The sequence below is a fragment of the Aphis gossypii genome, chromosome 2 (genome assembly GCF_020184175.1).
Source record: "Aphis gossypii isolate Hap1 chromosome 2, ASM2018417v2, whole genome shotgun sequence".
Taxonomy (NCBI): domain Eukaryota; kingdom Metazoa; phylum Arthropoda; class Insecta; order Hemiptera; family Aphididae; genus Aphis; species Aphis gossypii.
The window spans coordinates 81,856,048-81,870,972 of record NC_065531.1 but is presented as its reverse complement, the minus strand read 5'-3'; the positions used below and the strand labels follow the sequence as shown (position 1 = coordinate 81,870,972).

Genomic DNA, 14,925 nt, shown 5'->3' with positions numbered 1-14,925 from the left:
TTTTGTCAATGATATTTTTAAACATTCGAATTGAAATATTATGTTTAATAGAGATGATTTATAGAATAGGTAAATTATTAATACGGATAATAATGTTTTATTTAAATTATTTTATGGGTATTATAAGTGAGACTAATATTCGTTAACCTATCTTTGTTCAGAATTTTTTTTTTCGATATCTGATTAATGTTTAGTAAAAATTATATAACATAATATATATATTTAAATAGCACATAACTCCATACACAATTTTAAAAGTATTATCTGTTTTAAATTGAATAAAGTTCTATAGAGAATTGTATCACACGTTTTCTCACTTATACTATATGGTATTTATTCAATACATTTACTTGGAGATATTTTTGCATTTTTCTGTGATTTTTTAAAGTTTTTAAGTGATTTCTAATAAAATTTAATGAAAAATAAAATATTGGAAAAACGAATTCGATTTTAGCCAGTCCAATATTCGATGGATTCAGCTCTTTTGTTCAAACAATGTTATTAATGTCATATGCCTGGTATGCAACCCTACCCAAGCGAAAGCAACCTTTCCGGCGGATTCCATTTATCCTTGTCTAGTGAGCTACTTCGGTTCAACCATCTGTCCTCCTGGGGTTTTGCAAAATGTTGTTGGTTCTTTTTATCCCAAACGTATTTCTCGATAGTCATCAGTCAGAATACCAAAACCATTTTGTCGTTCATAACATTTTACATTTTCAACAAATCATTTGTTGTCTTTTAGACGTTCACACCAACTGTTATTATTATTATTTTTTATAAGCCTCAATTTTCGGCATTTTAGACTTTAAATTATTATCTTGTGTAAATACACGATATTATATTTATAAATTGTTTTTAACACTAATAAAATACCCTAATTCCGTAATTTTTTTTTAATATTAAGTGTTTATAATTTCATCGTTTTATTATATCGAATACAGAAAAAAATTGAAAAAAGTACTACTAAAGATAATATGTTTGCCCTTACTGTTTGATATAGGTCTTCAGTTCTTTGTTTAACTTTTTATGGTAATGTGGTTAATAAAGGAAGTGCATTATGATTTAAAATTAGATTATTATTATATATTAACAATAAATCATATAGGAAAGCTTTACAAATGTCATCATTATAACACAAAACTAAATTTTATCAAAAATTCACACTAAACCATATTTTAAATTATTATTCTTATTTTTACATCTAATTATAAATATGTAAAATAAATTATTTGGAAAAACATTGTTTGTTTTCAATTTTGTTCTTTTTTTTTTATATAATTTATAATGTAATTTACTTTGATAGTTCAATTACAAATCTAAAAACTTTAAGTTCTATTAATATCAATTGTAATTGTTATGTGGTTATATTTTATTAATTAATATGTTTAAAATAATTAAAAAAAAAAATTAAAAACAACTTTCTGTTTCTGAAAAATTAATCATTATTTGAGGATAATTGTTTAATAATACTATCAAATGCAGACATTTCATTCATACATATGTTATGTTTAGGTTTCTGAATATATTTATCATAATACAGAATAATAAAGTATATTGTATTCAGTCAATCTTCTTCACCACATTGCATTCTAAGAAAAAAGCAAATTAAGTTTTAATAAAGTTTTTTGAGTGAAAATAAAAAATTAATTAAAGGCAGAATTTGAATGCATTTTCACATTCATTATGCTTCTATAACAAAATAAGTTAATAGAGAATAATTAAACGTACCTTTGGCTAAGTAATGAAGTAATTTTCATTGTTTAAATAATTTTCATCAAGGTAACGTTCTACCTTGACTTTTTATTATATATTTATACAAAATAATGTAAGAATAATATTATCAAATTCTAATAAATAATAACACCAATGTTAAATACCTTTATTGTATTTGATAATAAATAATTGTAAAAAACTACCTGTATGGTATTAACCATAATATAATAATTACTTGTCTACTTTAACTATTATGATATTTAACGTGTTGTTATTTATTTATTTTACAATAAAAGTAGTAAAACATATTTTTAATGTTCAATCAATATAATTATATAATGTATTGGTATATTGTATTATTCGTATCACTTACAAGTTTTACTTAAAGTGTATAATAGTATGATTTACTATAAATATTGACTGAGCATACTTAAATGCATGTACTAAAGTTATTTTATGTATATATATATTTAAATATCTACCACATATACATAACATATTATCTCAAATTTATATCACACTTTTATTCCGATTTCTGATTAAACAATATTTAACATTTTAAGACCTTTTTTCGATACAATAAAATTCTCAGTGAAAAGAAAATGTATAGAAATAATACTCGTATTTAACTTTAATTTTCAACCACACATTTATTGAGGTAGGAACATACTTTATGTTTACCACACGTTAGGAAAGCAATATAATGATCGAAAAATTACCTTTAAAATGTCTTAAGTACCAAATAAATAAAATTTACAATCTATATAGGTAAAGTCTGCAGTATTTATATATTATAAAAACGTTTCTAAGAACATTTATTTTATTAGCAAACAGTTTAACCAACAAAATAACTCATTAAAATAACCCTTCATTTTAGAACTATTACATCACATATTTGATCACACCACTTTTCTCAGTCTAAAACGGGAATAATTTAAAAACCGTTAATTTTAATTCTTTTGTAATTTAAACTTAATAGTTAAAACAAGGAAAAAAAATATTTATCAAAATGATTGAGATTTCCGATATATTTGTTTTATTATTATTAGAATATTATTCTGGTGTGTCCGAACTTGAAAAGTAAAATTAACTCTTAGATTAAGTAATAAAATACAATTTTAAATTACCAAATCGGGTAAAAAATTGAGCTTTATATAAAAATTATTATTTATTTTTTATTAAATAAAATTTTGGACATTAATATTTTCAGATTAAAGTTAAAGAATTAAGTTCTTCATTTTTTTTTAAAGCCTGGCTAAATCTATAATACATTTTGAAATACCATTACTTGGGAAAGGATAAATATTATGTAATAAGATTTTAACACAGAAAAATTATTTCATTACTATTTTATATATTATCTATATTTAATTCTAATAATAAAAAAAAAACCATTGTTTCATTTTTATTGAATAAGTTTTATTTTCTCACAGCTAGGATTTAATATAAGTCTACAATTAAGAACTTGAAGTTCAAAAATCAAAATCAGATTTTTCAAAAAGCTTAAAATATAGCCAAAATATAAAATGTAGTGAATGTACATTATAATATCACATAACTTTATATCTTTTATATTGGTTTTTATTAAATTTCTTATAATATTTGTAACAATAATTATATACATTTAATAATAATAAAATAATAATAGTCTTTTGTCTATTAATTTTGCAAAAGTACAATATTAGTCAGCAAACATGTCAGGTATTCTTGATTATTAACTAATTAGTCGAGTAAAATATATTGTTACCTACGTATTAAAATACCATTATTACATAAGCGACAAAAATCTATTTTATAATTTCATAGAACTATATTATAATACGACATTACATAAATTATAAACACATGTGGTATTTTATAGATTCTAGATATTTATGAAAAATTAAGAATGTTACATGTACTATTTCAGTTATATTTAAACAATCATGATTATAGTTTAAGTACCAATTAATATGTAACTAATGATCGTTGCTCTTATCCTATTATAGCCAATTTATAGGTATAGGAGTTATTGTATATTCTAGTTTAGCAAATAACTTAATAATATGTATTCCCTTTATTTCATCATTTAGAAATTTAGCATATATTCATAAAACCTAATTTTAAAGCACTAAAAGTTTAGATATAAATATGATAGGTTCTGATGTTCAAAAATGTGTTATTATTTAGTAGGTAGGTACTTACGTCTACATTAATTTAAATTTCTGTACACTTTGTATTTAAATTATACCGTTATAAATGATGTACCTAGGTATATAATATTATACTAATAACATGTCGGAGCTATTGAATGTAGTTGCATTTTATTATCACCAATTGTTATTGAACTATACTGCCTTTAAAGTGGTTTTAAAAACTATCATGTTTATGTACTATTATGTACTCGTATAATATTCATATATAATATATATTTTATTTAAATAATTAATGCACTTAATTCATACAAAAATTATTAATAATTTATATACGTATTTAATTTTTCCTTTTAATTCTAGTTAAAGTAATCATTAAAAAAAAACTAAGTTATATTATTATTAGTCTATTAAAGATCTTTTTTAAAAGTATTTTAAATACATAGGTAATTGAATTCTTGGTAAAAAAAGAAAAAAAGTTATTTTTTATACATCTATAATAAAAAAAAAATAATATATTTTAAAAATATGCTATTTTATGATATTATGTTTAAAATTATCATTCTTATTTTGAATATTTCGTATATGGGCTAACGCCAAAGGGCAACAGTTATACTATCAACATTCAACAGTTGAAAATATAGTCCAAGACACGGTCTTTCAAATTATACTATTATACTACTATATTATTATTATTACTATTATGATACTGTTGACAATTTTTATATGGATTATATTTGCTGACACAAATCACTCATTAATTTCAAAATATTTATTTTACGTGATTGAGTTGTAAATAAAAAATATATAAATTAAAATAAATAGTGTTTAAATATAAGTATTTGGTTTTAAATATAGATACTTTGAGAAAGAACTTAAGTACTTAAAAAAGTATTTGAATACTTTTACTAAGTACTTTCTAACACTGGTTATTATCATTAAATACATAAGTACCTACAGTGTATTTTTATGTTAATATTATATCATATATGCACAATTAATTTCATTAATAATGTTTAAGCAGTAACATCATAAGTATATTGGTTCGAATAACTTTTAACTTAATATAAAATATAAATTATACTACTACTTAGTTTTTATCATCGGCTTCAAACAAACAATAATTAGTTGATTATAATATATTAATTAACAATTACTGTGATTAGGTTTTTTAATTTGTTTTTCTATTGTCTGTTTTTTAATAAAGTTTGATCTATACGTTTTAGTTTTCAATAGTTAAATAATTATTTCTACATTATTTAATGTAGTTTTGTTACAATGAAAAACATTAGGTATAACATAAATTCTTAAACACCTTAATTAAATTATAAATGTTGTACATAATGTTCATATTATGCGATTGATAAGTCAATGAAATGACAATTTTTTCATTTATTTTTCGCTTATTACATTTAAATATATCGCATTTAATATTTTCTATACCTGTATTATAATAAAAGCATTATAAATATTTGTTGTATAAATGAGATTCGAGAAGTTTGACAATTAATTAACTCGAATTAACTCTCACATTTTAATCGTGATGGCTGAAATAAAATCAATACCCTTGAACTTTGAATGTAAAAAGGCATATGGTTTATTTTTATTCCATAGTTTGATTAAAATATATCAAAAATTTTATTAATTAAGATTATTAATGGTGTACTATATTATTACTTATATACTATAAGTATATATAATATCATAATGATTCGCAAGGTTAAGGATCATATTATCTGTATTGGTCTACAAACTACGTAATAAATTTAGTTCGTAAGTCATTTATTAAATTACATCATACATTGTTTTAATAATAATAGTAATAATAATAATAATAATAATAATAAAATATTAGTAATAATATAAAATAAAAACAATAATAATAATATGTAATATTAATAATTATGATTACAATAGTTTAATAATAATATTTTAATGTTTATACATATACGTATACTTATCGAAGTATATTAAATTAGCTTATGCGCACAAAATTATATCGACATATATCCTCAAACAAAGCGAATTGCTTGAGCGACATGGTTATAGTTCGTAACATTCGTCAATAATAATAATAATAATTGTCAAAACAAAAAACAAAAAATACCTTATACAATATAGTGGAACTTTTTGTTCGTACAAAAATGTAAAAGTATACAAAAACAATCACAAATCTGAATATTATTAAGCGAAGTTCATAGAAGATAAAACAACTACCATAGTAATCGTTCAGATGGTCCGTTTAAAAACGCTGACGTACGTCAATGGAAGGATCCTCTGGGTAGCTGGAATTTTCTGTCAACGACGATGTTGTATCTACACCGGTAGATTCGTTGCCGCTAACGTCATCGGGATTCATTACCGCGGTATCGTCGAGTATCGTGATGTCGTCGCCACCGTATCCTTCTTCCGTTTCTCCTTGTGGTGCACCCACCGACGAGGTTATCGGTTGGTAACCCGAATAATCGGTTTCTGTGGTGGTTGTTGGTGTCTCGGTGGTAGTGGTGGTTTTCGCCAATCCCAATTTGTTCTTCACCCAGTGAATGACGCCTCCACCGTGAGTGCAATTGTCGTGGGATTTGACGATTTTCGATTGGACTTTCTTTAGCCAACTCTGGATACCGTGTTTAACGGTCGTTCCGGTTTCCTCGACCCTATCGCCTTCCCCGGTCGCGGGTTCCGTGGTCGGATGTCCGATGGCCGAAACGGCCAGTAGAGTGACGGCCAATAAGGCGAATACCTGTGTAAAACCGGAAATTCGTTAACATACACATAATATGCACGACATGTCATAAATAATTAGGCGCAATGTCGCATGTTATAAAAATCGAAAAAAGGGATGGAGGGTTAAAAACTATATCCTCGTTACACTATAAGTACAAGATTTAATTGATTCCTTAAATTTATATATTTATCTAGGTTATGTTATTTAATATGGTGAAGCGGCAATGTTATTACTATAGATATTATAATCGACAATAAATACGCCATGGATCAACTTCTAAGTATGTGTGTGTGTGAAAGAGAGGAGGTAGGCAGTGTATATCTATCCACCACTCCTTTAAATTCACCATTGATTAGACTTAAAATGCACACTATAATATGTACATACATAATATAATATATTAATGAACAATATTGAAGGTCGAAGCGACATCGTGTAATATTATTTTTAATATCGTGCAATTCACATTTTTCCGTAAAAACCCAATTATTACGATTACAATATGACGGTCAGAAAAATTACTAATCGTTTAGACTATCAAGGTTTCACTGTATTTAAGAACGTTTTAAAACTGAATTATAAATTACAATACTAATAATATTTTTACGAATGATAAATTTGGTATTTTTTATTTAAATTTCAAGGCTAAACCGATTTGATTTTAATATATGTGGGAATTCTTTTTTATAATATTCGTAAAATAAATAGCATTATTCCAACCGATATTACGTTTTAATTTTAAACATACATTAAAGTAATTGAATACCTGAATGGTATGTATAAACTATAATATAAAGGTAATTCAACTATGAGAACTATATGATTATCTAACTAATGAGAATTTTTGCTTATGAATTTATAGTGTTTAGTCAATTAAAAATGAAGACTAGTAAAGCAATTTGTGAAAGTCCGCCTATCGTTCATTTTATTCGGTTACAATTTGTTAGTTCACTGAAGTGAAGCCCCACATTAATTGTTTATTTTAATTTCTCTAGGGTGTAAAATAATCACACGAGTATATTGGAATATTTACTATGACTTTTCTTAGTAGTTAGTTTTGATTCTGTTCGTTGTTGATATTGTAAATAGCTCGTTTCAACAATTATTAACTGTAACTATTATTATAATAAATAATTTATTTATTATATTAGCAAAAGTTAAATATTTTTTTGTTGTTCATTTTATGAATTTAATTTAGACTAGTATACCGGAAGCGTTAAAAATTGAATACTAGGCTTTCTAAAATATATATGTAGATTGTAGGTACAAATAAGTATTTAAAAAAATCAATTTCCATTTATTATAATTAGTGAGTACGTTTGTTATTAGTTGTTATTTATTTTTGTGTAGTTAAAGTTTATTAATAATTTATACTTTGTGATCTCTGTTATCTTATCATCGTGATTTTTAAATACTAAATACTTTTTTCAAGCGCTGTAAGAAATAATATAATCGAGTAAAGTTTCGCGCATATTATTGCAAAATTATTAATAATTATTATAAAATGTATTTTCACGTATAATTTCTTGATTAATAACGAATATAGATCATGAAAATTATCTCGTTTAAACGTTTTAATCTTTTTTTTTGCAATAACATCGATATATAACGGTTAAACCTATCTCATTTTTATAATAAAATTGATTAATCTTTCTTTAGGAGTATCTAAAAATATATTTTTTCGTTAAATATTTATTATATTCATTGATTGTCAAGATACAAAATGTTATTAAAAGTTTTGTATTAATTTTGTACATTTATTAATTAATATTAACAATAGAAGATATAAATGTGATATTAATTAAATTAAGTGTACTCTTATAAGTGACCTCAAATATAGAAAAATATAAGCAACATAATGTATCAAAAGAAATACTATAAAATATATTCATATCTTAGGTATTTTTTGGTCAGCAAATATCTGCAATCAATTTATCCTACAAATTGAACTCAATATTTATTATAAACAGAATTCAAAAGAAAGTTGCAAGAAAATCTATTCATTTTATAATTTGTTTTATTAAAATTAAACTTGTTTACCACTTGTTGTAGAGTTATATTCCATAACAAGTCGTTCTAAATATATATTTAAAAAAATATTTTATTTTATAATACAAAGTATACGATTCATATACAAAGTTTTCCCTAAGAAGTTTGATACAAATGATAGAGAAAGTCTCCCATAATAGTAAATCACGCTCGTCTCTAACTTATCTTTTGATATCCCTATTTATTTATTGCTGTAACATAAGTGAAAAATTTATAAATATAGTGTAAAAAAGTTTGTTTAATAATAAAAATAAAATTGTTATCTAATAGCTACAAATGTTCAACAAACAGAAAGTGTTTATTTTTGCTTTACATTTTAATTTTAATTATTCAGTTGGTAATAAAATATTTAAATTAATTGTCGAAAATATATGATATAAATATATTTTTTAGCATAATTTATTTGAATAACAAACAAATAAATTATTCAGAATTTTATTTATTTCAAATTAACTATCAATATAGTAAGTATTAAAATAAATATTTTGGTTTGTTTTTTAAATAATACTTTATGACTTCATTTATTTGGTATAAATAATTATGTTTGTATGAAGTTAATCAATCAGCTTTATTTATTTTGTTAATGCAGATGATCACTATAATTATCTTAATGTTTAAAAAGCTAGTGTTTTAGCTTAATATTTAGTAATTTATGATTTAAACTATATGTATATACTATGTATAATAAACATTTTGTTTTTATAGAAATTTAAATTTAAAAATTGGTTTTATGAATTTCAGTTATTATGTATGTTTTATATTTTATAATTAAAACATTTTTAATATCAATCATTTGTCGAACTTTATTAGCTATAGTAGCATAATATATTTATGAATTATTACAAGTATATTTTGCACTAATGTATTTTTTAAATTAAATAGTACCAAAGTAAACGATTTAACTTTATCGAATTATTATAACATTTTTGATTGAAAATAATGACGGTAATTCATCAGTACTGTACAACATCGTACAACAAATAATGAAAATTATAGAATATTATTTTTTTTAAACCATATTACTTTTATTATTTGAATAAACATTTTAAATTCAGTTTTTGAAAGTATTTTTCTAAGACACGAAAGAACATAAATGAAATAGAACACTTACGGCAAATTTGTTGAACATCATATTATTATTGTTGTGTGCGAAATTAAAGACTACTGAACCGCTGGTCTTAATTAACTGTACGGCCGTTTGCAAACTGTTATTAACCGGCGAAGAACGTCGTCTTTTTTATAACCACCAACTACCGCATGCTCTGCCCTCTTGTCCTGCACTTTGGGCCAATCCCATCCACCACTCTATCGCCTATCAATATACTGCATATCACCGTTTATTGTTACGCACACAAATTTCCCACACACACTCGAGCGCTCACACACACACACATAGATTCACAGACACAACGTCGTATTTTATGGTTTAATAACGAAATAGTTGAATCATAGTTTTACGAATATAACATTTTAGATAACAATAATATGTTCTGTTATGCACGTGTATTTGCGCGCACAATGTGGCTGGAGGGCTACGGTGAGTTCAAGCTCACAATTTTTTTTTCTCAGTTTTAAAGGCTTGTTGAGGAAATTTTTTGTTGTGCAAAACAAAAGTTTTATTTTTAAACTATGGCCGCGAATGTTTTTCTTTGTCGAAAAGTGTTCATACGTATCGAGAGCGAGATATCAAACACATAATTAATTAACACAGCGAGGAAATTTCAAATAAATTTGCGACTGGCCGAAGTACCCACGCCACCTACGTGTTTGCTTAAATTATATTTTCATCGGTTTTTAATAGTGTCCCTTTTTGCCACTTAACCCAGAACGTCGACCATAGTGGCGTCAATGTATGGCCGTGGAGACCGCATAAATTGGACGGGAAATAAGTGATCTCGACAAATTAGAATGGAATCGCTTGGAACCCTTTAAACATGCCTACCGAGATTTAATGTCGGTCGTCACTAATCCGGGATTTTGCGTACCTCTGCTGCAGATAGGCAGGTATTAATAACCAGTGATAAATAATATTGTTCTACCATGGCGTAGGTCGCGGAATAACATTTTATACATTATACGTTATTGTTGTATTATAGGTACAAGGTACGGCACCGGCCGAATGCTTTTTCGAGTCTCATTTATTCTTATTTAATTTTTGTTATACTGATAGGTACCTGATGAGGAAAAAAGTATCTGTTGGTTTTATCGTATCGATTGCCGACAAAGTACAGTGTTTACTACAATATTATATAGATCAGTTTTATTAATTAACGTATAATTAATATCAAACACATTTTACAACGGATAATGGATCTGTATTATTGTTATTTCGTTTCGTGATGGTATAACGAGAAGAATTAGGCTTGCAGTAGATAGAGATGTATTTTTGTTTGTTGTGCCGATGACAAATATAGGCGGTAAGGATTCCGAATAATTGCGTTTCAGAAAAAAAAAAATCATTGTGCAAATCCAATGATATGTATGTAATGGAAATTAATGAGTAGGTACCTAACGTTCAACTTTGACCTGATATGAACGATAAGAACTCGAAAAAGATAAACCTTTATTTAACAATTCTCATGCCATTACTGAATTGTTTATTTTATTTTTAAATTATTTAATAATATTAGTTTTTTAGTTCTATGATACGCCACCAATTACTAAAAAAAATATTTTAAATCAGTCTGGTCTTATAAGTTATAACTATATACAGTCATATATAGTCAAGAACAAATCAATTGTAAGACATTAACAATATAAAAATTCAATTTATTGTCTACAAATTATTAATCCAAATATTGGCGATTATGAGTAGGCTCAGTTGATAAATATTATTGTACATAACTTCGAATTGGGTTTGATAAAGTTTTGTCGCGTGACTAATATCATAATTTGCTTTCACGCATGCTTAGAAAATGTTTTTTCTAGTTTAATTCTTTCGATAATAATAAACGAGTACAATAATACATAGTTATATGTTAAAACGATAGACATATTTATATACATTTTTTAAACATTTTTACGCTATATTCTTCGTTATAAAATTATTTATATACCTATATGTTTTTTTTTATCATAGAAATGTATTATTTAAACTGTGTGATTTCTTTCTTTTAAATCATAGCTATATCAAAATGATTGAGAATTTTCTTTAGATATAAAATTGTATAAATTCATTAGTATTTCAAATGATTATAATGTTTAATTTTTTTAACTAGGTTTCCTAAAAATAAAAAAAACTTATTTGTAAATGATAAAAAAATACAATGAATTGATGGTTTTATTATTATTTAAAAATTAATAATTATAACCCTTAAAACTTGAATTACTTACAATTAAGTAAATATCATAGATGAATAATATATAATATTTTAATATTGTAGATATAATATAAATAAACGTTTTTTTTTTTTGTGTAATTCATGTATAGTATTTTAGGTTAGTATAAAATTAGACTGACTTATTGGATGAATCGATATTTTATTTTACTTATTCACGTGTATTTATAATTTTATAACTATTAATAGTTATAACTTTTAAACAGTTGTATAAATAAATAACATGTTGTTTTGTTATAAGAATACATGTTTTTGCTAGATGATATCTCAATTATTTAGATTAACACGGATAACTGATAAACTAAATACAAATAGTACAATCTGTATATAATTTGTATACCTATATTAATTTACAATTGAAAAACATGAAAACTAATTATGATTTTGAATAGTGTTATACAGGGTGATCAACTAATGAATCATTGATTCAGCATAATATCGTATTTCTGTTATCTGTTTTATAGTTGTTAGAACAATCAAAACATTCAAAATGATTAGTGAATTATCACATTACAAAATGTATTAATTAATAATATAGATGTATATATAATATATATTAGATACATTATGATTTATAATATTATATGATTTGGTATTTGTATTAATTTTGAATTCTTTAAATTAAATTAATTAGAATTTTACATCTATTATATTGTATTGCAACGTAATGGTTCACAATTAAATGGAAAATTTCAAATTCTGCAATATAGCAACTAACTTTAGGTAGTCGTTTAACTACTTATTAATATGTTTAGTTATATTCAACTGTTTAATTTTTGTCCTATTATAGTTGTTAATAACATTTTTGAATTATATAAGAACTTTGACACTTTCGGTAAATTGGTAAATTACAGCTACAGAACTTCAAACAGCCTTTAGATAACTAATGACTTTGCTCATGTTTACCTACTTATAGAACTATTTCAAAAGTCATTATTTCGAGAAACAATAGTTATTAGAAATTTAAAACCGTAAATTCTTATTCTGTCACTTTAAGATGTCTATATTAAGTTAAGAATTTGTGTTAGATGAACAAAAATTAAATATTTGTATTTAGATTAAATCTCGTCCAATCGCTTAAACTATATTGGTAGTTTCTTTGAATATTTTTTGAATCAGTTATTTCAAACAAAAATGTTTCTTTTCATAAACGAGGTACGTTGTATTTAATTAATATTGGGTAGCTCAATACAACTGAAGTTAACAATTTCGATTTTATATTCAAGTTTGTCTGTGATATTTATTACTTATTAGTTATTAGTAATTTTGATGAACATAACAGTATTTGGTATTTCTGTTTATAAACCATTAACGAATAGTTATTATTTATAAATATATTTAGCCTATGTAGCAAATCAATTATAGGATAACACTTAGGTAATGTATATTATACTGCCAAAACTATTTTATTAAATAATATAAATCGATATTTTTATTTTTAAGGAAATACTCGAGATATTAGAGATACCTACTATAATATTTATAAAAAATTACGTTCAATTTAATATTGTCATTTATATTCACTATTGAATCTTATCATATTATGGTTAATGATGTAAATAGTAAATGCGACAACGGTAATATTGTCTAAATGAATAGTAGGTACAACAAAAATAAACAATTTTTAAACGCACACCATTGTGTGTTCTATACACTTTATTTCCACCGACGCTTAATATACTGAGTAGATTAAAGAACAGTGGCTTCCATCACAGATATTAAAACTTTTAGTCCAACTTACGGTATACATCTTTCTTTGCATAACTATACAACGGTTAACAGTACATTTTCTTTGTATATATATATATATTTTTTTTTACTTTATTGAAACGAAGATTATTTGAAATATATATAACTGAGAGACGTCGTTTTTGTATACATATGCCCTTATATCCTGTCAACCTTTGTGTACCATTAGGTCGATATTCTTATACATAATGGGCAACTTTGTCAATCCTTCTACCTTTTCTAACCTTCTCTGTTTACTTATACATAGAACCGTTTCTGAATCTCGTTACCAAAATTATTGTGCTTGAGAAACTTAAAATGAATATCTATCCTCCGTATAATATTTTTGATGGACGAAGAAAAATATATTTTCTCGATGATACAATTATTATACACTACAACATTTACTATTATTTTTATGCTATTGATATACATTTTTAAAGACCTATAAAAATCATTATTTGTTTAAAATGTGTAAATTGTTCTAAGCATTTTGTCAAATAGAAATTTGAGTTATAATTATAGTATTTAAAATACTTTTTATTCTATGTCCCCATCTGTTTTTTATTTTAAGAAAAGCTATTAATATAAAATTTAAATATAATAAAATTAAATATTTCTATTGTTTCATTAAATATTCAAATAATTAATTTAATTTGATTTTGTTCCACTTAATTAAAAATAACATAACTTTGTGAAATACGAAATAATGTCATCTTAAAATTTAAGTTAAAAATAATAAAAAGTTTTTTTTTTTTTTAATTAGATTAATTGTACAATATGTGTACAATGTACATTATGTATGTAGGGAATTTATTTTAGCTGCTTATTGTCTATTTTTGTAATAAATCATTTAGATAGGTACTCAAGTAAAATTATTATACATTGACTTTTTATCAATCGAACGGAAATTGAAAACATGAAAAACTCAATTTCGATTCTCATAAGTTATGCGAACGCTGTCGGTGTCTTGTATTATTTTAGAAGTAGCTGCACGTATAGACGTACAACACTGGTATACGTATTTGTGTTTCTCCTCTTCTTTTAATTTCTTTACAAGTGTTTGTGTCTTGAAAATACTTTATTTACTTTTTTTTTTTTTTATTTTACTTCAAATTTTCCTTATTGAAATTCCACAATAATAAATAATTTTTACTTAAAAAAAAAAAATTACTAAAATAAAACTGATTTTTTTTTTTCATGACCATGAGTAAAATGATTGGGAACATTACCAATATTT

At 24.2% G+C, this 14,925-nt stretch overlaps 2 protein-coding genes across 5 annotated transcripts in view; one reads left to right on the top strand and one right to left on the bottom strand.

Moving 5' to 3' along the window:
- LOC114128236 (potassium voltage-gated channel subfamily H member 8) overlaps positions 1-14,925 on the top strand; it is a 159,238-nt gene that overhangs the window by 10,532 nt on the left and 133,781 nt on the right. The window lies entirely within an intron of this gene.
- On the bottom strand, positions 5,611-9,897 carry LOC114128239 (uncharacterized). Its single transcript, XM_027992715.2, has 2 exons — positions 9,731-9,897; positions 5,611-6,585 (listed from the first exon to the last, which is right to left on the bottom strand). The coding sequence occupies exons 1-2, from the start codon at positions 9,749-9,751 to the stop codon at positions 6,088-6,090; spliced, it is 519 nt and encodes a 172-aa protein (XP_027848516.1). The 5' UTR covers positions 9,752-9,897; the 3' UTR covers positions 5,611-6,087.